The 22,188-nt window shown below is 39.2% G+C and overlaps 2 protein-coding genes across 10 annotated transcripts; one reads left to right on the top strand and one right to left on the bottom strand.

The window, feature by feature from the left end:
* Positions 1-2,985: 2,985 nt before the first annotated feature.
* Positions 2,986-10,374, bottom strand: TPRKB (TP53RK binding protein). Of its 7 annotated transcripts, XM_034766999.1 has the most exons (7): positions 9,674-9,726; positions 9,463-9,527; positions 8,090-8,283; positions 7,898-7,966; positions 7,140-7,262; positions 5,795-5,971; positions 2,986-4,405 (listed from the first exon to the last, which is right to left on the bottom strand). In XM_034766999.1, the coding sequence occupies exons 3-7, from the start codon at positions 8,231-8,233 to the stop codon at positions 4,319-4,321; spliced, it is 600 nt and encodes a 199-aa protein (XP_034622890.1). In that variant the 5' UTR covers positions 8,234-8,283; positions 9,463-9,527; positions 9,674-9,726; the 3' UTR covers positions 2,986-4,318. The 7 variants fall into 7 exon arrangements, with proteins under 7 accessions (XP_034622890.1, XP_034622869.1, XP_034622875.1 ...); XM_034766978.1 differs by lacking the exons at positions 9,463-9,527; positions 9,674-9,726 and adding an exon at positions 10,165-10,374; XM_034766984.1 differs by lacking the exons at positions 9,463-9,527; positions 9,674-9,726 and adding an exon at positions 9,980-10,102.
* LOC117875565 (putative Dol-P-Glc:Glc(2)Man(9)GlcNAc(2)-PP-Dol alpha-1,2-glucosyltransferase) lies at positions 9,887-21,778 on the top strand. Of its 3 annotated transcripts, XR_004645282.1 has the most exons (4): positions 9,887-10,081; positions 13,027-13,224; positions 14,950-20,536; positions 21,340-21,767. XR_004645282.1 is itself a non-coding variant. In XM_034766954.1 (3 exons), the coding sequence occupies exons 1-3, from the start codon at positions 9,917-9,919 to the stop codon at positions 21,346-21,348; spliced, it is 372 nt and encodes a 123-aa protein (XP_034622845.1). In that variant the 5' UTR covers positions 9,887-9,916; the 3' UTR covers positions 21,349-21,778. The 3 variants fall into 3 exon arrangements, 2 of the variants coding, with proteins under 2 accessions (XP_034622845.1, XP_034622835.1); XM_034766954.1 differs by lacking the exon at positions 14,950-20,536 and having other exon boundaries at positions 21,340-21,778; XM_034766944.1 differs by having other exon boundaries at positions 14,950-21,767.
* Positions 21,779-22,188: the final 410 nt, after the last annotated feature.

Here is a 22,188-nt window from a genome sequence, read left to right as displayed (position 1 = left end):
GGGCAGCCCTGTCGGCACTGCAGAAACTCCAACTAGTACAGAATGCTGCAGTGCACCTCCTGAGCAATACAGGTGACAGTGAGCACGTCCAACTTATTCTCCACTCCCTAAACTGGATTCCCATAGAAATTTGAATTAAATTCAAGGCCTCGGTCCTTACCTTCAGGGTGCTCCATTGCCTGGGCCCAGGATATCTAAAAGACTGCCTAATGCTCCAGCACGAAGACTGTGTTCAACAACTATGCTCCTCTGGCACAATAGAATTCTTTACTAAAAGGCTAAAGCTCATCTGTGCAGGAAATAGAACTTCCTTGGGAGCTGATCCAAGACCGTAATGAACTCCCCCAGAAACAAAGAACCATCCCAAATCTCACTACCTTCCAGGTGTTTTCTTCGACCTCACCTTTTAAAAATATAAATACACAGCAAAATGTATACACAATAGATTCTTCTGGTTGATGGCTACATTCTTCTGGGAACCAAGCCCCTCCCATTAACATCAGTGTTAATAGGATTCCGATATTGGCAATGGCATATTGCTTATTAACAACGTTTTGGGCATGGGTGGCCATTGGGGGAGGCTAGTCCCTGGCCCCTCCCCTTATGCCCAAGGCCCTGCCTCTCCCTCTCTCCATTTGTCCCCCTCCCCTTCAGTAGCCCAAAGCACCCCCACTGCAGCCCCCAACCCAGCGCCTGGTGGCACAGCTGCAGCGCCCCCTGCCCAGGTGCACCAGGCGGCCAGCCCCAGAGTGCTGGGCAGCAGCGCCGTCAGCCCCTGTGCGCTGGATGGCACGGCCACAGTGCCCCAGTTCCAGTGCGCTGGGCAGCACAGTCCAAGCACCAGCCGCCCTGAGTCCCTGCAGCAGGCCAGCCAGCCCCAGCAGAGGGCCAGGAACTGCAGGAGGGGACCTGGGCATGGAGCCTCTCCCAGCCTATGATACCTGCTACCCATCTTTTTGGGGGAAGAAAGGCCCCAACTGCAGGCAGAGAAGGAGACACTAGGACATGCCTTACTAGGCTGCAGCCCTGCAAACTTGCCTGCTACCAGTGCTCAGCGCTTCTTTCTGGGGCTGTGTGATGCTGGCAGACCAGGTGCCAGCGCTTGCCAAGGCTTTAGGCGTCAGTTGCACACTGACAAAATTCATTTATGGAAACTAATCTGTTTCACCTGTGTGTTAGTATGGTTGAGATGGATACTGAACTTGTAACAATGTTTAGACTTTATGAAATGCTTGTAAATTGCTGCATGCAATAATCTCACTTATTATTTCTTTATCACATGCTATAAGGTAATATTTAAGTTCCTGCTTTATAACTGTAAAAAAACATTTGCTTTGAAACTGTGAACCAAGTCAGGAGAAATTGTCTTCTAACCATCAAGGAGGCCTATCAAAACTAAATGAGCCACTGTAGGACATCGCAATACAAAGGCTTTGTTAATTGCCCTTTCAAACCCATGAAGAAGCTATGTGCAAAAGGGCTCTTCCCACCAGCTTGAATTCTGGAAAAAGGAAATAAAATCAGCTCACAAGAAAATTTTTACTTTTTTTGTTTTGTTTGCTGTTTGGACTCTCACTGGGCCAGAGCTATGAAAGAGAAACACAGATCCCCGCACTCAGCCTGGCTTAGCCCTAAAAGAGATTCAGAGCTAACAGATTACTATAGCTGTCACCTTTTAAAACCACAAAACGTAACTCATTTGCTTGCTTTAACTTTTTAACAACTCTCAAATTTCTTTTTCCTAGTTAATAAATCTTTATTACAGAATTGGCTACAAGCATTGTCTTTGGTGAGAGATTGAAGCTACACATTAGCTTACCTGGGGTAAGTGACTGATCCCTTAGGACTGAAAGCAACTTTAATTTTTTGTGATTTTTGGTATATAGCAACCAACTACCACAAAGTCCAACGTTCTTGGGAGGCAAGATAGACTGGAATGCCCAAGGAGACTGTCTGTGACTCCACAGTAAAACTGTTATAGTGCTTTAGGAGTAAACATTTGTTACTGGACTGGTGAAATCTAATTATAGAACATACAACCAGCCTGGGGTGTCTGCCCTGCTTCTTGACAGTGTGTCCTGAGGTTGGCACTCACGCTCGTGAACCACTCCGGACAGCGTGGCAATTGACTGCAGCTAAGCAAACTTGCCCATGTAGAGGAACTACAGAGGAGGTAAGGTAAGGGAGGGGAGGCTGTGGGCAGGGCAGTAGCAGAAAAGGAGGCTGCAGCTTGGATGCTGAGCTCCATGGTAACTCTCATTGCATCTTGCCAGGAGACCACATGCAGGGGAGCAAGTGATGGGACATGCTGAGCCCCAACGCATAGAGAAAGGAGAGGTACTGTATAGCCCAATGGGACCCCTAGCACCTTTCCTCCCCACCGAGAACCCTGGCATCCAGGCTGCTGTCCTCCTTCCTACTGATGCTTTGCCTGAGCTGGTTTGCAGCCAGGGAAAGCACATCCCAGAGCTACCTTCCCCGGCGGCAGTCCTGCAAACCTGCCGTCCACTTATTAGCAACTGCTGGGTAATAACTTTTTGCTGAAGACTGAGGACTTGCTAATATGTGGAATCTACTGTATTTAAAAACAAAACCGTAAAACTCTACCAAAATAAGACATTCCACAGGACGTGTTTCTCCCCTTGGGAGAGGATGAGAGAATAAATACCTGACAAATGCATAGTCACATTGCTTAATGCACAACTGCAGAGTGCTCAGGTACTACCGTGATGACTGCAGTATAAGAACTATATAGAATAGAATACTTACCCAAGCACCAAAACAAAGGCAGAGAAAGGAGTTAATAAAGGATGATGAAACAGGCACCTGAGGGAACTCAAGCAGTGTGTCTTCATTTCAAAGACATCTTTGGAGAAAAATTATTAATAATGGGATATATGGGAGGAACAAAACTGCAACTATGAGCAATTCATATGGGAGTGGTGTTGGAGAAATAAATTGTCAAAGAATGATATGACAAAGGCATAGAAAGAAGATAATTATTTATTCAAAAAAGCAGAGCAAGCAGAATGTCATGGGTGAAACTGCAGGCGCCCTTAGAAGTTTAGATGGATTAGTAGAAGATCCTCTGGCTTTCTTACTACATGCTATTCTAGTTTTGCTACAGATATATTGAAGGCAAGAACCCTCCAACTTTCTTTTTGCATGCTTCTACATTCTTCTGCTTCTTTCATTACAAGCTGAAGGGAAAAAAAAATATTTACCCATGTCTATCCTGACTATTTTGAGTTCTCAAATGGTGAGCCACAATAGCTGTATAGCTAGACTGCAGAGAAAACCTTCCATGACAGGTTGTATCAGCTCCTGACCTTTCACTGACACCAGCCTCAATACCCCTTGCATCTCCTCTTGCAAACATCTCTGTGGCTTCTTCCTTGTTAGCCCTTCTGCTTGGAATGTCTTCCAAAAAGTTGTTCAAGCCTCCACAATTACCTCATTCAAATCCTTCCTAAAAACTAACTTCTGCAATATCATCAACAAATAAATGAGTGCATTTACATGAAGTAGTTTATGAACCAACTAAATGTGCATAACAGAATAGCAATGTAAATACATCCCCATGACCTGGTTCCTTCCTCACCTCTCCCCCTTCCATAGTGTACAGGTTATCCTCATTTGTCAAATCTCTCATTTGGATTGTAAGCTCCTTGGGGCAGGTACCCATTTTCTATGTGTTTTTGACATACAGTTGTGAGTGCTCGGAAATCACAAGAGGCAGTTTGTATATGCTCTCCTAGTGCATGATGGTTAGACAAGTATGATACATACATAAACACTAAGCAGCTAAAAATGTCTCCGTATCATCCTTTATTCTCCATGCTCATGCAAACCAAGTCATTGCAGGCCTTGGGGATAATAAAAATAGTTTGCACCATTAGTGGCATATCTGATTATCTTAAAGCACTTTACAACAAAGGTAAAGTAGTAATAGATTTTGAAACCTTATGTTTATGACCAGTTAAAAGATATTGGGAAAAATTATTTTAAAAAATATTTGTAAATAAAACAATGGGTAGAATATGTACAAGTTGCAATATGTACTCTGCTCAGTACTGCACTATGTGACGCATTTCTGAAGTTGAATGAAGCTTAAGATAAAATATTGCTTCAGTGTTCCTTTAGTGGTTTATGTCCTGTCAGTTTCTTTCACAGAATGTTTTAGTGACTCTTCCAAGCAAAATAAAATAAAGGAGTGCAAAGTACTTTAGTATTGAGACAGAGTCCAAAACTAATAAGAATGGTTGCAATAGTTGTTCCTGTAGCTTTAAAGTGGATTTTTTCTTTTATTTGAATGTTTTCATGCAATATCTTTTGTCGACATTCTGCAAATGATGCCATCAAGTAAGGTGCCAATTTTTTCTTCCTGTGGAGTAAGTTTGTACATCTGTGGAAACAAAACAAAAAACATGTAAAGATTATACAGAGAAGAAAAAAATTGGGCATGTACCCTTTTTCTTAAAAAAAAACAAAAACAAAAACAAAAACAAAAAAAACCCAAAACAACAAAACACATTTCTTTATAAAGAAGATATTTAAGTATTTTTGAAGATTTTTTTCCTTTTTTTTTTTTTACATTAGAAATGTAGATCTTGTCTTTCAGGCTAGACTTAATGGAGATTGAGGACCTAGACACATTTTTACATCGCAGGAGGCAAGAATGAAAGGTAAGAAATGGAGGGAATGGGACTTTTAGCCCGCACTTAAAAGCTCTATTTTTTTTGGTTTGCATCTAATTAACTTTATTAACATAATCAGCATTCTGGAAACTGGGACTGAAATCTTCACCTCGCAAAACTCCTACTGTATTCAATGGGACCAGGATTCCACACAGGATCAAATATTTAAGATTGACACCTTTGCCCTTCATTTGAGAGGGCTCCCAACACACATCTCAAAAATTTATTAAAGTTTCTCCAGCAAAAGCAAGGAATACTAGACTTGACATTCTTGATATTTCTAAAGGTTAAAAAAATAAGGAGATTTAAAAAAAAAAAAAATAGCCCAAGCCTTCTTTACTTATTATAGAAAAGAAAAAGGGGCACGAACACAGTTTAAGTGTCCTTTGCTGGTCAGGTTTAAATATGAAAATTGGTTTGCAACCATTAATTTAAATAGAATTTCAGGTACCGAACATCTATTTTATTTTCTAGCATAGTTAACTAGACTTCTGTTTTGGTTTCCAGAAGTCTATAACACATCAAAAACAAGCAGCAAGGACTTAAAATAAAGGCTATGACATTATTGCAAAATCTTTTTATTTCTAAAGCAACTGCCAGCAGCCTGTCAACTCAATACTACTATTTTAGGGCCCTCCAATTGGATTATTCACATGCTTAAAGTTAAGACATTGTGTAAATCTTCGCAGTATTTGGGCCTTATTTTTAATTCCATGCATCTTCCCTAGAGAAAAACAGAAGGTGCAAACCTGCTGTTGTGAGAAACCTCAAAAGGACTCAACCTAGCATTCCTCATGTACCCAAAACTCCCATTGAAGCCAGTGACAGTTTTGGATGTTGCTGGATCAACATCCATTGAAAAATGAAATTCCCTGAATAGAAAACAGAAGCAGCAGCAAACAAATACTCCATTTCCACTTAAAATAAAAGTTTCCAATCACTTACACAAAAATCCACAAGGTTAAAGAAAAGTAATGAGTACTCACACTACAGATTTGGGAATCTTTAGAAGCCAATTTGGATTTAATGAGCTAGTTAAGTAAAATATCCCAGCCTTAGTCATATTTCACATATTCCTAAAACAAGCCTTTACAAACCTTTTTAACTTTGGCTATGTCTGTTATTTTGTGGAGTTCTGCTAGAGAAACCTGCTGGCCTTCCACTTGAGATATTATGCTTTCCAGATTTACAGTTTTTTCTTTATCTTCAATCAGAACAATGAGCACTGCAGAATCATTGTCTGAAATACCAAACTTTTTCAATGCATCTGAAATCTAAGATAAAATGAGAAATATTGAAATTGTATTGGTCATTTTCTTATTACATGGAAGCCAATGACCAATATAATCTTTTCAGTCATTTTGCTAAATTTTCCAATTGTGTAAACTGGCATAGTTCCACATCTGTGGAGCAGTGCCAGTTTATAGCAGCAGAGAATATAGACCCAATTTTTACTTTGGTAAGTGATATGGTTTTGGTGTCCCAAATACCTTTGTGTCTGAAGTGTTTGTTAAGAAATTTTAGGGGTTATTTTTTTGTCAACAGGACAGTATGTCCATAAATGATCAGAAAACTAAAGTAATTACCTTTGGCCACAGACCAAAGTTGCGTAAATAGACAATGACCACTGTATTGAACAAATCAAGTCCTTTTCTTATCTGGGCATTTTGTTTTACATGCCGCAATGAATAGGATAAGCATATACAGAAGGTTAAGGAGCATGCCTTAAAGTCTATACAAGCAGTTCTTTATTTTTTTCATATGTATAGAGATAATTTAATTGCTTCAGTGCACAGAGTGTTTAGGGCAAAGTTTGTGCTCAAATATTCAGTGGTACAAAAATTTGGGACTAGAAAATTGTTCTGAGGTCATTAGAGATAGTGCAAAATATATTTTTGAGGGAAATGTTTGGTCTTCCTAATTCTGTCCCAACTCTTTTACTTACGGCAGAGGTGAGTGAATGCTTTATCTCAACCAAAAACACAATGCCTCTATATTACTGACTGGTTATGCATTCAGAATGTGAATTTACATTCTGGAGGAACACCTTCATAAGTCTAAAACTTTAAAATTGCCCTTGCTTTTGCAAGTCCACTAATTTTTGCATTCCTGGAGTTTTCTGGAACTTAGGATATAATAGAGAAATATGTGGAAATCTTAATAATAAGCTAACTAGAAACACAATTTTCAAACAAAGGGGGCTTTCTTAAAAAGGAAGTGAGCTCGCACTGAGAGGCACAATTGTTTATGCACATGTAGGTCTAGCCATGTTGAAGATTTGCCCAATTACTTATTATTTTGTAGCGTTTATTGTCATCAGAGAAATAAAAGTTTTTCCAATTTTGGCTCAAGTCAAGTGAATGCTTATTTTCAGCTTGGCTAGGTGGATTTTGGAAAGCTCTTCTGGCAACAGAGACATTTGCTCAGCAAAGAAAATCTTACATTGTTGTTTGGGGAAAGGTTGAAAATAATTTCTGCATTAAGAGTTCTAGTCTTCATTTTACCAATCCTGTGTAGGTGAACTGCTTTGTTTGTTGCCACAAGAATCTGAAATGGATCAACAATCTGCAGAACAGAATAGGAAAAGATTAAAACTATAAAGAATTAGTTCCCCCCCACAGTCAAAATCATATCATCTTAATAATGTAAACTTTCTCTCAATTACTTCTTTTTTACTGTCCTAAAATCTGCCATCCTTACATTGAGCAATAGATTATTCTGTGAGTTGTCCCACTGAAGTTAATGGGACTACTCACTGAGACAGGTAGTACTCAACCTGTTAGGATGACTGACTGTGTCCCTTAGTGATCAATGAATAACATCACTGATTAAACTGTCTCAAATCAAAGAATTTAAAGGAATCAAATCCAGCAATCTAGTGGGTCAAGGTTGTTTAATAAAGTTCTTTTTCTCTCCAGTAACCATTGCTTTGCTATTTCTAACAAAAGGTAGTGGCGGGTTCTGAAAATAGTTATGGAGTGAAAGAAGAACAAAGGATCCAGATGTTAGATATTAGGACATGAAGACTATTCAAACTATTTCTGGAACTAAATCTTTAAATGATTAGCATTTACTTTGACAGATGGAAATAAATCATTCAAATAGCTACATCTTCTAGGAGGTGAAGTGAATCAAAGACAGACGGCTGTAAACTCTTAAAGCCCAATCCTACAATCAGATCTGCATGGGTGGACCCTTACACTTGTATGAAGTCCAAGTGAAGTCCATGGGGCTGTGGATAGGCACAGAAGTCCAACCATGTGCAGAAGCTTGCGGGAATACAAACATACTGAGTTTCGTATACAGTTCTTAACAGAGGAGGAATTATAGCTTACAAAACTGTAATACAATAGAAACAGTTACAATGGGCAATTATTTGGTGATTTGCTTACCATTGCAGGATTTATTAATGCGCCATCAATAGATCCTTCCATTGCTTTTTTTCTTAGAGCAACAGCATTTTTGACATCGTTAAACAAAACAAGAGTCACACGACAGTCAGGAAATAGTTCCAGTTGATGTGTGAAATGCTGCATCTTGTAACAAAAGAGTGAGTTTGCCTTGAACCAGTATAAAACAGCCAAACCTAGAGTATTTATAAACATAATTAATGCACAGGATTCATAATACTTAAGATAACTTTGTCTCTTTCAGAATAATGTTTCTTAATGAAGCTTAAGTAGCAAATACCATAAAATATGGGTCACTTCACCTTGAATGGTTCCTTGAAATATGTGTTTATTACTTATGCTAAACCAATGGTTTTCAATGTTTTTTCATTTGCGGACCCCTACAAAATGTTGAATGGAGGTGTGGACCCCTTTAAAATCTTAGACATAGTCTGCGGACCTAGGCAGGTCTGCAGACCACAGGTTGAAAACCACTGTTCTATGGACAACCTTTCGCAGAGCCCTTAGATATAGTCTGCAGACTCCCAGAGGTCCACGGATCACAGGTTGAAAATCACTGTGCTAAACAATCTATTCCACTTTGTATTTAGCTGTGACGCTCTGATTAAGATTCCCAGAGCTGAAGAAGAACTCTGTGTAAGCTAAAAAGCTTGTCTCACACACCAATAAAAGATATTACCTCACCAACCTGGCCTCTCTATCATCCTGGGATCAACACAGATACAAAAAACATTGCATAAAATAACCACTCCTGTGTGTTAAGACACAAATTTTCAAATATTTTCTTAGTATGGACCACATTTTAATACAAAAATTGTCTCATGGACCACCACCTCTCCTATTCAGGATTACAAATCGCTTCCCCAGCCATTCACAATCAGATGACATCTCAGTCGTTTATATGGAAAAAATATTAAGAAAGTTGGGAGACAAAAGTTTTGCAGATGGAAACAAGAAGGAAGCCTAGGCACCAGTACATGACCAGTCACTTGTCCACTGGAAGGTCCCAGATCTTAATAAGGTGCTGCCATGCCCTTCTCCTAAATGGGAGTTGAAGGCACTCCGGGACCTTGTAAGAGAGGCCTTTGGTGACTATGGTCTGATTCAGTTTTACACATGCTTTCTTTCCTCCTTTTATCTCTTCTTTAATAAAATAAGTAAATGCAATCATTATGCAAAAGTTAACACATTGTAAAAAGATTTGTAAAATGTTGCACTTATTATTTTTACTCCGACAAAAAAGTTAAAAATTAACTTTAGCAATTGAATCCATTGTATGTGATTAATCTGAATATGCCCAAGAAAAAAATACCCCCAAACCAGAAAGAAGTTTAAACAATATTGGCTCCAACTACCATCAGCTCCAGGCCGCGGGCGGTTGTAGGTGGGTGTGTCTGAGCCGAGGTGGCTCTGCAATGCTCTGGCAGGGACAAAGAGAAACGCTTTATGTCTTTACAGCCCCTGTCACACTTCACCCCAGGCGCCTCCCATCATGGGACACGGAGGGACACTCAGACCTGCACAGTACCCAGCCCTCTCCAGGCCCCTGTCTGAGGCATCACCCACCCCGGAGCGCTCCCGCAGGGGCTGCTCAGAGCAGGGGCAGCTTCAGCAGCCAGCCCGCGTGGGCACCTCTCCCCCCGCTCTCCGCGTCCAGCTCAGCAACTCCTTCCCGGCGCGTCTATCCGTCCGACCCGCTTCCTCCTCCGCGTGCTGCGGGCAATCCCTTCCCGTCCTTCCCCGGAAACCCAGGCTCGCCCCCCGCCCCGAGCTCCGGCTCGGCAGGCTCCGTTCCGGCCGGCCCGCGCCATGGAGCGCTCCGAGGCCTATGGCTTCTCCGCCGCCATCAGCGGCGCCTTCCTGCTCTCGTGCCTGCTCTTCTCGGCGCTGAACCGCGAGCAGCGCGCGCCCTACATGGACGAGGCCTTCCACGTCCCGCAGGCGCAGGCCTACTGCGAGGGCCTCTTCCAGCAGGTGCGTACGGGGCTCCCCGGCGGCCCGGCCCCGCCCCGCTTCCGACCGGGCGCTGCCGAGCCCCGGACTAGTGTCACCCCTACCCAGGGTGCCGCCTGCCCCGCTAGGCGGGCCCCAGCTCCCCCGTGGCTGGCGGGATCCCGGCAGCCCCTCCAGCAGGGGCACGGGTCGCCCTCATGACTTCCTCCCTGCGGAGAGCCGGCTGGTGCCCTCGGTTTGTCAGGGGGCAAATACCGCCCAAACCCGAGTGTTTCCATTTCCACCAACGTGTGTGGAAACAGAGCCCTGCCATAGAATAGAATGGCAGGGCCCTCAGGAGGTCATCTAGTCCAACCCCCCTGCTCAAAGCAGGACCAATACAGATATTTGCCCCAGATCCCTAAGTGGCCCCCTTAAGGATTGAACTCACAACTCTGGGTTTAGCAGGCCAATGCTCAAACCACTGAGCTGCGTGCTGTGTGGCTGGGAGCATAGTGCTCAGACAGGCCTGGGAGTTGCGGCTGTCACACGGGTGCCAGGCTGCAAGCCCTGGACCCCTCGCAAGGTGCCCTGTTCCTTACCTCCTCTCCCTCTCCAGTTACACTCAAGTGAAGGGAATGACAATACTCAGAGCACTATCCTCCTGTAGTTTCTCTGTCGCCATCCCGGCATGATATAATACAATGTGTTATGGTACCTCCATAGATGTTGGGGATGCTGCAGCACCCCCTGGCTTGCAGTGGTTTCCATCATATACAGGGTTAAAGTTTGATGCAAGGGCTCTCAGCACCCCCCACTATACAAATTGTTCCCGCATCCCTGAATACCTCTTTGTTTTTTGGTATCAGTCATTGGTCTTTTTGGATGGGAGTGTTGGAGCTGTCTTTGGCTATGTCTACACACTAAACACCACAGGCGGGGTTAGGGTGACCAGATGTCCCGATTTTATAGGGACAGTCACGATTTTTGGGTCTTTTTCTTATATAGGCTCCTATTACCCCCCACCCCCGTCCCGATTTTTCACATTTGCTGTCTGGTCACCCTAGGCGGGGTGTGTAGGGTGTATTTAGCTACAGGGCACAGTGGAAAGCAGACTTCACCCACAGTATGGTGTATATAGCTATGCATATCAGTAAAAGGCTCTGGTGGCATTGGCAGGAAAAGGCTTCAGCAGTTCACCACTGCGGCAGCTGTTCACTGTGATGAGGAAAGACTCGGGGGGGGGGGGGGATGCAATAGGAAAAGTAGGCTTTCCCTGCTGCCTCCTCCCTGCTGGAGTCCTTCCTAGCTGCAGGGAAAGACACTAGCAATGGGGAGCCGGAGGAGCCTTTCCCTGCTCCTGAAATCTCTCCCTGTGGCAGGGAAAGGCTCCAGCAGCAGTGATGCCGGGTTCTTTCCTCACTGCCTCCCCCCTGCCAGAACCTTTCCCTGCTGCGAGAGTCTTTTCCTGTGGCCGGTAGAGGCTCCAGCAGCAGTGATGCATGGCTTGGGCAAGTAGAGAGCCATGCAGGGTATGTACTCGGGTACTTACTAACACCGTTTAGGTGTGTCTTTACTTGCCTGAGCCGTATCTTACCGTCTGTGCTGCTATATATACCCGTTCTAGGGGGGCTACCTGTGTATTTATTCTATATGCCACAGAAAGAAATGTGCAGTGTAGAATATATGCCTCCTATCTGCTGGAGCACATTAAACTGATTTGGCACTCAAATGATGTGATAAGTGGAGATGAGCTTTTAACAATTCTTGCTGGTTGGTGGACTGCACAAATTATTTCTGAGGGGGAGCAATTGTCAGGCCTTAGCTATCGACAGAAAAATGTGATATAATTATAGTCATAATTTTCCAGCTAATAAGTGCTTGTTAATAACAATAGTTTGAGGAATGCATGCACAGTACTTATGTTTCATTTAAGGGTGACCACAAAGAAGGAAAATATTGCTTGGGCCCTTTTTTGTTTATGATATATAAAGAAAGCTTGGAATTCTTTTTTAAATTAAGGATTTTTTCATGCTTGTTATTTTTACTTAAGATATATCAGCAATACCAAGAATGGTCTGCCCTGAGTTTGTATAAACTGGGGAAATAGATGGGAATTGTTCTCAGAGGTTACAGAGGGGTAGAAAAAAATGGAGGGGAAAAAAAGATAAAGTAAAAACGAAAGAGAATAAATCTACTCTAGACATCATTGACAAAGAGAAATAAAGGACAAAGGTAGAGGGAATGGGGAAAAAAGAAAACAAAATCAAAACCATTTAGTCCACCTTCTGCTAGGATTGCAGGGTTATTCCATTTAGAAAATCTATCCAGTCAATCTCCAAAGCAACTAGGCATCTACCAGTTATCTCTCTCTTTTCTTCTAGTTGTCTGTTAGGTATTAACAAAAACTAAGATTTTAAACAGTCTGAATAGATGTCTGGTTTCTACTTGCAGTCAAGTTTCACTTGCTTGGTGCACTTGATGACATAGTCTTCTGGTTGGTTAGTTGGTTGTCCATAAAGTTTTTAAGAAAACTATTATGGTAGGGAAACTAAATGTCTAGTCATGTTAAAAAAACAAAACAAGCAGAAAAATATACTATTTTATGGATGGGTTAGTGAAGAGGGAAACATTTGTATATAGCATAAAGAAGCAAAAAAAGGGCACAGGTGCAATTTCTTTTCCTTTTCATGTTGTCTTTAGCCCTTCCAGACAAAAATGATTGTTTTTTTATAAACCAAAATCCATAGAATCCTAAAAAAAAATTAAAACTTTTTTTTTGTGATTGAATGTAGAGTGAGACTGTTTTTGTTTACTGATCTGACTAATATTGACTATAAAGATAACCAATAACTTAATGGAAAATTAATGAGTTGGAGAGTAAGATAGAACTGCTTATCAACCTATTATTGTTTTTAATTGTTTCTGTGATGCATCTTTGGGTTTTCCCAATCCTTTAATCCCCTGTTTGTTTGTTTGTTTTTAAGTGGGACCCCATGATCACTACATTGCCTGGCTTATACTTGATGTCTGTTGGAATAGTGAAACCTGCAGTTTGGCTCTTTGGATGGTCTGGAAGTGTAGTGTGCTCTACGGGAATGCTCCGATTTATTAACCTCCTTTTCAGTGTTGGGAACTTCTACTTACTGTATTTGCTTTTGTGCAAGATTCATCATAAAAACAAGGTACACTCTGAATCCATTAGAATTACATACAGTAATACATACAGTTTTTTTGATGAGACTCTAAGCTATTCCCTTACTGTATGAGGAGTTTCAGATCTCTTCAGTTTTATGCAACAAATATTTATATCATTTAGATTATTTTACCGGTCTCCTTCCTTTTTCTCTAAAAACAGGTTTTTCACCCTCCCTTAAGGCTTGATCCTGTAAAGTTTTACACTTTACACATTTGAATAGTCCTATTCAAGTTAATGGGACTACTGTATTTATAAAGTTAATATTAATAGATTTTTATAGCCTGAAAGGGACCATTATTATAATCTAGTCTGACCTGCATTCCATAGGCCTTAGAACTTCACGGAGTAATTCCTTCATCAAGCCCATAACTTGGGGTTGAGCTAGACTAGTGATACTCAGATTGAGGCTTGTGAGACCCAAGTGTCTTTTTAATGTGTCTTCTCTGACTCTTTGCAGCACATAATATTAAAACACTGTGTGATTTAATTATTAACCAATCTAAGCTATTAACCAATCAGGATGCTTTTACTATGTCATTAACCAATTGTAGTTGATAAAATAATAATACTTGGTCAGTCATTTTGCTGTGAGAATAATTTTATATATACATACACACACATACACAATATTTCCCGTCATACTATTTAAATATGAATATATAAAACTATAACAAACAAAACAATGAATTCACACTAGTGTGGTTCTTTGGGATAATGTTAATCACTAATTTGGCTCCTGAACCACTGAGGTCTGAGTATTAGAGAGCTAGAACTTACTGTCTGGAAAAACATCTAATTTTGATATAAAGATTTCAAGTGACATTCCTGGGTAAATTGTGCCAGTGGTTAATTACCCTAATTAAAAACGTGCACCTTAGTTCTAGTCTGAATTTGCCTAGCTTCAGCTTCCAGCCTTGAGATCAGTTTATGCCTTTGTTGGCTAGGTTAAGGATCCTTTTATCATAGAAATCATCTCTCCATGTAGATATTCTCAATCCAGGATAAAGTCATCTCTTTAAAAACACATGCATAAATCTTTACAAGGTCAGGGTCTAATTGAATTATTTATTAATTCTTTTGGGATAGCTTTGATTTTATATTTGTAGGTGGAAATATAAATATAAAGTAACTTGTATAAGTGAAAGCGTTGGCTTTAGTATTTTCAACTGGACTATTTTTTTCAAAGTTTCTTTACTAGTTTATAAAATAATAATGAAAAGGAAAATAACCACAGATTAAATAGGCTTAAATGACGCTCTATGGCCAGTTTCAGCAGAAGTTATGGTAACTGTGCTGTCAGAGAATGGTGCATTTTGGATGCCATAGGGAACTGGAGTAAGATAGTTGCAGGATAGGGGCCTTAGATATGCCATGACAGACACTATATAAACACCTAAGATAGAATTGAAATTAATGTAATTTTCGTATTTTCTTCACAGTTTACTTTTAAATCACCAGCAGTGCTCTAATATTCTACATTCTCATATTTCTCTTACGCTTTATTGTCTTATGTTCCATATTAGTGTAGCAGAAGGTTGACAATAAATTGAGTGCAGTGTGCATACTGGTGTAATAAAAACTGATTCTACTCAGAAGATATGCTGTTTTATGGTACTGAGGATTCTAAAGAATGGTACCCTTTAAATAATTGTGATTTTTGTTCTTTAATGGAAGTAATATTACTGATAGTTTTTTTTCTCCCTTTCTCTAGACTGTGTCTGGTTTCCAGAGAATCTTATCTACGTTAACCCTTGCAATGTTTCCTACCCTCTATTTTTTTACATTCCTTTATTATACAGACACAGGATCAGTGTTTTTTACTCTGTTTGCATATTTAATGTGCCTTTATGGTAACCATAAAACTTCAGCCCTACTTGGGTTTTGTGGCTTTATGTTTCGTCAAACAAATATTATATGGACTGTTTTCTGTGGGGGAAGTGTGGTTGCACAAAAGCTAAGTGAAGCCTGGAAGACAGAATTACAGAAGAAAAAAGAAGAAAGGATTTCAGCCATGAAGGGATCATTTTCAGAATTAATCAAAGTATTACAATTTCTTACTGAGTACATCATGTCATTTAAAAACCTAGTAACTCTTATTGTTCTGACCTGGCCGTACATCCTCTTAGTAATTGTGTTCTTTGCTTTTGTGGTAATCAATGGTGGAATAGTTGTTGGTGACAGGAGTAGCCATGAAGCCTGTTTCCACATCCCTCAGCTGTTCTACTTTTTTTCCTTTACTCTCTTTTTTTCCTTTCCTCATCTAATGACACTTAATAAAATTGGAAATTTCCTTCAATCAGTACGGAAGTACTTGATTCAATATAGCATACTCATTGCCATCTCTTTATTCCTGGTCTGGAAATTTACATATGTTCATAAATACTTGATTGGAGATAACAGACATTACACATTTTATGTATGGAGAAAAGTCTTCCAAAGACATGACCTTGTGAAATACATATTTGTTCCAGCCTATATATTTGCTGGCTGGAGTTTGGCTGACTCTCTGAAATCAAAATCTATTTTCTGGAACTTAATATATTTTGTATGTGTGTTTGCTGTCACAGTTCCTCAAAAGCTACTGGAATTTCGTTACTTCATTTTGCCATTTTTGATATATAGGCTCAATATTCCAGTTCCACCTCTTTCCAGGCTTCTTCTTGAGCTGACTTTATATGTTGTTGTGAATGCAGTAACCTTTCATCTATTTCTGAACAAAACATTTCAGTGGCCAAATAGTGAAGAAATCCAGAGGTTTATGTGGTGATTTTGTACTCCTAAGAAGACTCAATTCTGTGCCTTTTCTGCAATGAATAAGTGACTACAGGCCCTAAAATTAAGTAAAGTGTATTGCTATGTGTAACTTTTCTGTGGACAGCGTAGGGCAGGGATCGGCAACCTTTGGCCCGTGGCCCGTCAGGGAAATCTGGTGGCGGGCCGGGACAGTTTGTTTATCGGCAGCGTCCGCAGGTTCGGCCAATTGCAGCTCCCACTGGCCGCGGTTCACTGTTCCAAGCCAATGGGGGCTGTGGGAAGTGGTGCAGGCCGAGGCATTTGCTGGTTGCGTGCCAAAGGTTGTCGATCCCTGGTGTAGGGACTGAAGTGAGTTGGATGTTTATATTCCTGGAAATGAATATGAGATCCGATTTACTCTTTCTAAATTATAGGGTATTACACCAAATTTATAAGGCTATAGGGTCCTGGATTTAATAAATATGGCATCAGGGAAAATTCAGAAGTGTCCAAACATTCTGCAATTAATGTGAAATGAAGAAGATGTTTACAGTCATAATTCATAATAATCATGTTGTTCTATGGTAAATACTTATAAAACTGTGTTTCCTCTAGTGGGGGCTCTGGAAAAAGATTTATCTGCTATTAGACACCAAGGAAAAAAGTAACTGATACTTGGAAATGTTGGAGTAAACGTTAAATTCTTGGTTGGAGACCAGCACAAATAAAACTTAAAAAAAAAATTGCAAATTAATTGGTAAGCATTCTGATTTCAGGTTGTAGGGTTTTTTCCAAAGTATTTCAGCAGTTAAATATTTATCTAAGTTATGACCTGGTTTCATAAACAGTAAAAATCTGCAGCGTAGATCATTTCCATCCATATCTGTTAGAGATCAGGGGTTAAATCCAGGGAAGCCAGGATTTCACCCCAGATTCTTCAGGGGTAAAAATTTTAAAGTTCCTACTTCCCAATGACTTTCAGTGAGATTTAGGCTGCTAAGTGCCTAAGTCACTCTTGAAAATGTGACCTAGGCTCCTAAGTCACTTAGGTGTTTTGAACATTTTACCCCAGATCAATATTTATAAACTCATAATGCATGAGCCTTCTTTCTGAGAAATAAATGTAATTGTACAACAAAAGATAAATTGCATTTGATAACATGACGTGTTCAAAAGGGAGCAGTTTCTAAAACACATCATTACACTGTGGAGCTTAGTATAATGAACACTCTTTAAAATAATAGGCTTTCTATGTCCTGAGGTTATGTGCTTAACAAGTTTGCACTTAAGTGGGATGTAAGTGTTCTCCCAAGTAGAACTGATTGTTTCTAAGATCTGACATATAATCTTAAAAAAGTACCAATGGCATTATTTAATTGTACTTTTACATGTTTTTCATATATATAGAAAGGTGTACTGTATATGGAAATTTTTGTTTTTAAAAAAGCACCTTTGTGTATTTTCAGAATCAAAGAATGCTGTGTCTTTTCCCCTCAGTAAATTACTTGAATTAGACTTGCAAGTATTCTTTGGACATTTCTAATAGCTTATAAAGCAGCTTTATAAATAAAATGCCCAAGAGTGAAGTGACTCCAAGCTACTCTCTGTTCTGGGACTGAAATATTGCAGTCAGGTCTGTGTACTCACAGCAAATTCAGCCTATAAAACCTATACGACCGCCATTCCAGTTATTCTGAAATGGAATTGTTTCTCAGAAGGTCAGAGCTGTGTAGTTACTGACCCACAGCTGTCCTTTCTCAGCTGTGCAGTATGCCAAATGTTGCACTCTGTCTCGGAATCCTATCCCATACTCGCCCACCACTGCCCCACTTCTCTTGAGAAAGGCTTAGAGCCACCCTTCAGTGAGTAATTTCTTTGAGTATTGTATTTAAAGCACTCCCCTGCTTCCTGCTTTCTTTCTTGCCCTGCCTCCAATAACAGTAATTTATTGTTAATCTGTATGTAGCATTTGAATAAGGAAGCCCACTCAGATACTTCCACATGACAGAGCCAACTAGGAAAGAGATAGCAGAAGCATGAGCTGGGTTGCATTTCAAGCACCTCCACACATCATTACCTCCAAGCCCAGCCCATACCACTGTCTTAATTTATTATTTCAGTTTGACAGTTTATGGGAGAGATTCATTCATGGCTCCCATCATTCTGCTTGTTTAATTAAAACAGTAATTAATGTTATTATGTAAAAGGTGTGTGTGTAAGCTTTAAATATATCTTTAAACACACACTCCTTAATTTTGGTGTGGGGGGAATGGAAGGGCTAACCAAAGGGGTTCAAGTAGTTTTTTGGTTAGAATTCTAACCTCTTCCTGATAGAGCTTTTGTGAATGTATGGGTTATGGGAGAGCTGGCTTTTCCTTGATTAGATTAAAGGAGAGTGGGTCTGAATTTAAATAGTCCATGTACACTTATTTTCTGTGTAGATCTCTCTTGATATTGTGATATCTGAATGCCTTTCAGATAAACATAAGGATGGATAGTTTTTGTGCCCTCTTTTCTCCTTATCCTTAATTGAGAGAGCTCAGTTGGGTTTCAGCTGTAAATTTAAATATCGAAAAATTGTGATGCAGTCATATTCTTCTGGTCCCAATATAGAAGCCCCCTGAACTCCGAGCACCATACATTTTCTGATGAGCCTTTTAGTACAGGATATTAGTAATCAAGCAGTTCATGAATGACTTATACATAGGTCTTAGGAACTACTTAAAATAAAAAGGATGAAGTTTACAAACTGAAACATCTCAACATTTTAACACCATGGATTTTCTTCCCCAGTGAAATGTGTTAATTGCATTTTGAATGAATACTATAGGGTGCTACTTCCTGTTCTTGAGGCTCGGAAGTCTCCCTAGTCTGTTTGCCAGAGGCTGGGAATGGGCAAAAGGATGGATCACTTGATGATTACCTGTTCTGTTCATCCCTCTGAACCATCTGGCATTGGCCACTGTCGGAAGGCAGGATACTAGCTAGATGGACCATTGGTCTGACCCAGAATGGCCGTACTTATGTATCTTACTAATTTAGAAACAGGATTGATTTGAAATACTTATTTTTTCATTAAAAAAAAAAAAAGGCACTTGGCATTCTTAACAGCTCACTGTTCTTTCCAATAATGTTCCCAACCAGGGGAGTTTTGGTATTCATGCATTAGTAAGTTACTAAAACAGAAAATGAGAGAGAGACATTAAGGCTTTCAAAATACATTCACTTTGTATACATATGTATACATATACATCACTTTTGCTGATGAGCTAAAAGCTCTTTATTGAATTTAATTCAGTTTCTTCCTGAACAGCAAATTTAGAAAACAAATGTAACATTATTTTAGCAATATTGTATTTTTCAGAATTAGAGATGGTCGTAGTCACAGTGCTATCAGTTATAAGGAAAGGTTTCAAGACTTACTGAAATCACATTTGAAATTCTGCAACTACCATTAACAATGGCATTGTTTTAATCTATTTTTAGTGGACCAAGGTTCCCTGATTTTAATAATCCTGGAAAAGAATAGTTTCTGTTTTGAAAAATTCTAATCTTTGTCTTTTGCCCCTAAAATATTTCAGTTTTTGAAATTTATTGTGGGAGATAATGCCAGCCTGTAATTTTAAAAACAGAGGGGCGCATCCTCAGCCCCAAAATATCTTGTAGGTGAAATGATTTACTGAAGCATTATAAAAATGAATTACTGTAAATGTTTCTAATGAGGCATCCATTTAAAAAATAATTTCATCATGCTAATTTGTTGAAGCAGGTGATTTTGTCCAGGGTGGCAGCTAACGTCGTGTTTTAACAGCATCCAAAAGCGGTAGCTCTAGATTGATTTTTTTTTTAATTAACTAGGAAAGTGAAGGGTGATCTTCCACAGTCAATATTAGGAAAATCAAAATAACTTGCATCTCAGACAACAGAGAAATATATAGAGAAAAGACTGAGTTTTGAACCTTTGAGGTTACTTCTGCTGAACATTGGTTAATTTCGGATGCAAAATCTACTATAGATAGGTGCATTTGTAAAATTTTCTTTATTGGAGACTATACTAATAACTTTTGATAGTAAATAGCTCATACCATGTACATAATTTCTGTTCAGAATTATTCTCTGAAAATGATGTAGCCCATTTCTGTAATCTTTGAGGAGGTATGGTTAATTTTGTTTTGTGATACACACTTTTAAAAATCCTCACAAGGTGGCAGTCTTGAACCATCTTTTTCAAATTACCAGATATTTATTTTAATGATATTTTGAATTACAGTGTCATGTTTCCTACCTTAGTACGTGTTCGAGAGTTAAAACATTTAAAGTTCTTTAGCATATATCCTTATATAACTTTTTCAATAACTTGTGTAGCTACAATGTTTGTGTTCTTAATTTGTTAACTTTTTTTGTTAGGATTTTAAAAGCCATGTATTTTTGCTTATTATTTTAAAAATATTTGTTTTAATTCTAGCAAGATTTGGTATATTGTGTCTGTGAAATCCTTGATCTTTTTTCATACTTGATATTAGAAGAAACAGAAATTAAGCCTGAAAGCTCACTGTTGAAATGAGGTACTTACCTTACATAGTATTTTATGGTGTGTAATGTCAAAATAGCTTTTAATAGGAAACCTGTTTCATTTCCTAACTGATTTCTTGAATTAACTGTTTCCCCCATCTATATTTTAGACAGAGAGCCATTCTTCCATACCTGAGATACAAATACAGCAAACAGACACATTGAGAAAAGAAAGCAAAGTAATTGTGTTTGTAAGACTGGCACAGGTGGTGTCTTCTTTTGGTTGGACTATGTGCTTTTGAAAAATGTATACTCAAAGGGCTTTGAGACATATGGTAGATTTATTATGTGTTAAATGTCACTTAATTTTGGATGAACTTGAAATATGTAGAGCCAGGGAGTTCTCAAGAATATTTGCCTGCATATCTCTAACTCTTGTGCTGTATTAACATTCTTAATTTTTTTAAAAAGTTTTGGCTCACTAATGTATATATTTTGCTTTAGTGTCTGCCCCTTATGTGCATTTCAGTGAATTGTACAATATTTGCTTACAAAATATCCTTAGTAAGAGTGGTTTAGAGCTCAGCCAGCATAACCAGATGGGTTCTGCTCACCCTTTCTAGCAATAAAGTGTTTGTTTATAAGGCATGAATGCTTTCCTAGCCCAGGCATATTGACATTTGGATCTGGATAAAATGCCTGTGGGGCTTCACTTTTCATCTCTAAGGACTTTGCAATGTGCTGAACTCTTTGAACTTCCTTTGTCTTCAGTGAGAGTTTGAGATGCTCCTTGCAGGAGCTAAAAGGAAAGAATGAGATTTTTCAGAAGGAAAACATTATTGTAATCTTGTTACAGATGGAATGAGAGTTGGTACTAGGAGCAGAAGTGCAAGGAGGTGATTCATGCTGGTTTTCGGATACCTTCTCCCATTGGTGGTGCACAATGATTGGGTCATGTATATAACCACATAGGGGAATTTGTCAATCTACTTGTGGTTGAGAGCATCTGGAACTTTCCCTTTGGAATGGGAAATACTCCTGGAACAGGTCTGCTCACTTGTGTGACTGACCTCACTGAATGTTTGTTTTGTAATAGTTCATCAGATTATTTTTCTTGTATTTAACTATAGTTGTTTTAGTAATCTGCCTCTTTGCTTTCAAGAAAAGTAGTATGCTAATTGGACTTGTGACTGCCATGTTTTTGTTATATATTTTTTCATAGTGTTCATCATCCAAAGACTAATGTTGGTGTTTTATAAAGTAATAAATAAATACAAATTCCAAGTCTATTTTTATATATATGTGTGTGTGTGTATATATATATATATATAATCTCCCTTTCAAAAATGCCTAGCCATGAGCATATCGTTTTTCTGTGTTTTTAAGTAAATAAATGGTTCTTTGCATATTTTACCAATTTTTGGCATTGTGTGCACTGTATGTTTGATTAAAATTGCACTGAATTCATTAACAATATTGTTGTACATCTTTTCAGTGATGTAATCACTCTTTAGCTACCTTCATATCTGTTTTAATAAGATGTGAATTCCATTTGTCCCCATCAGGTCTCCAAAATATATTGTTGTGGTGGGGTAGTCTGCCCCTTAAGGGCATTTCCGCTACCAGTTAGTCCTCCCTATCACATGCATGGCTTTTAAGAGCTTGGGGGTGGTCTTACACATAAGGACTGAGAAGATAGGATAGA

Source organism: Trachemys scripta, chromosome 1 (assembly GCF_013100865.1).
Source record: "Trachemys scripta elegans isolate TJP31775 chromosome 1, CAS_Tse_1.0, whole genome shotgun sequence".
NCBI classification, from domain to species: Eukaryota; Metazoa; Chordata; order Testudines; family Emydidae; genus Trachemys; species Trachemys scripta.
Note: the sequence above shows the minus strand (reverse complement) of the source record. Positions and strands in the feature narration are given on the sequence as shown.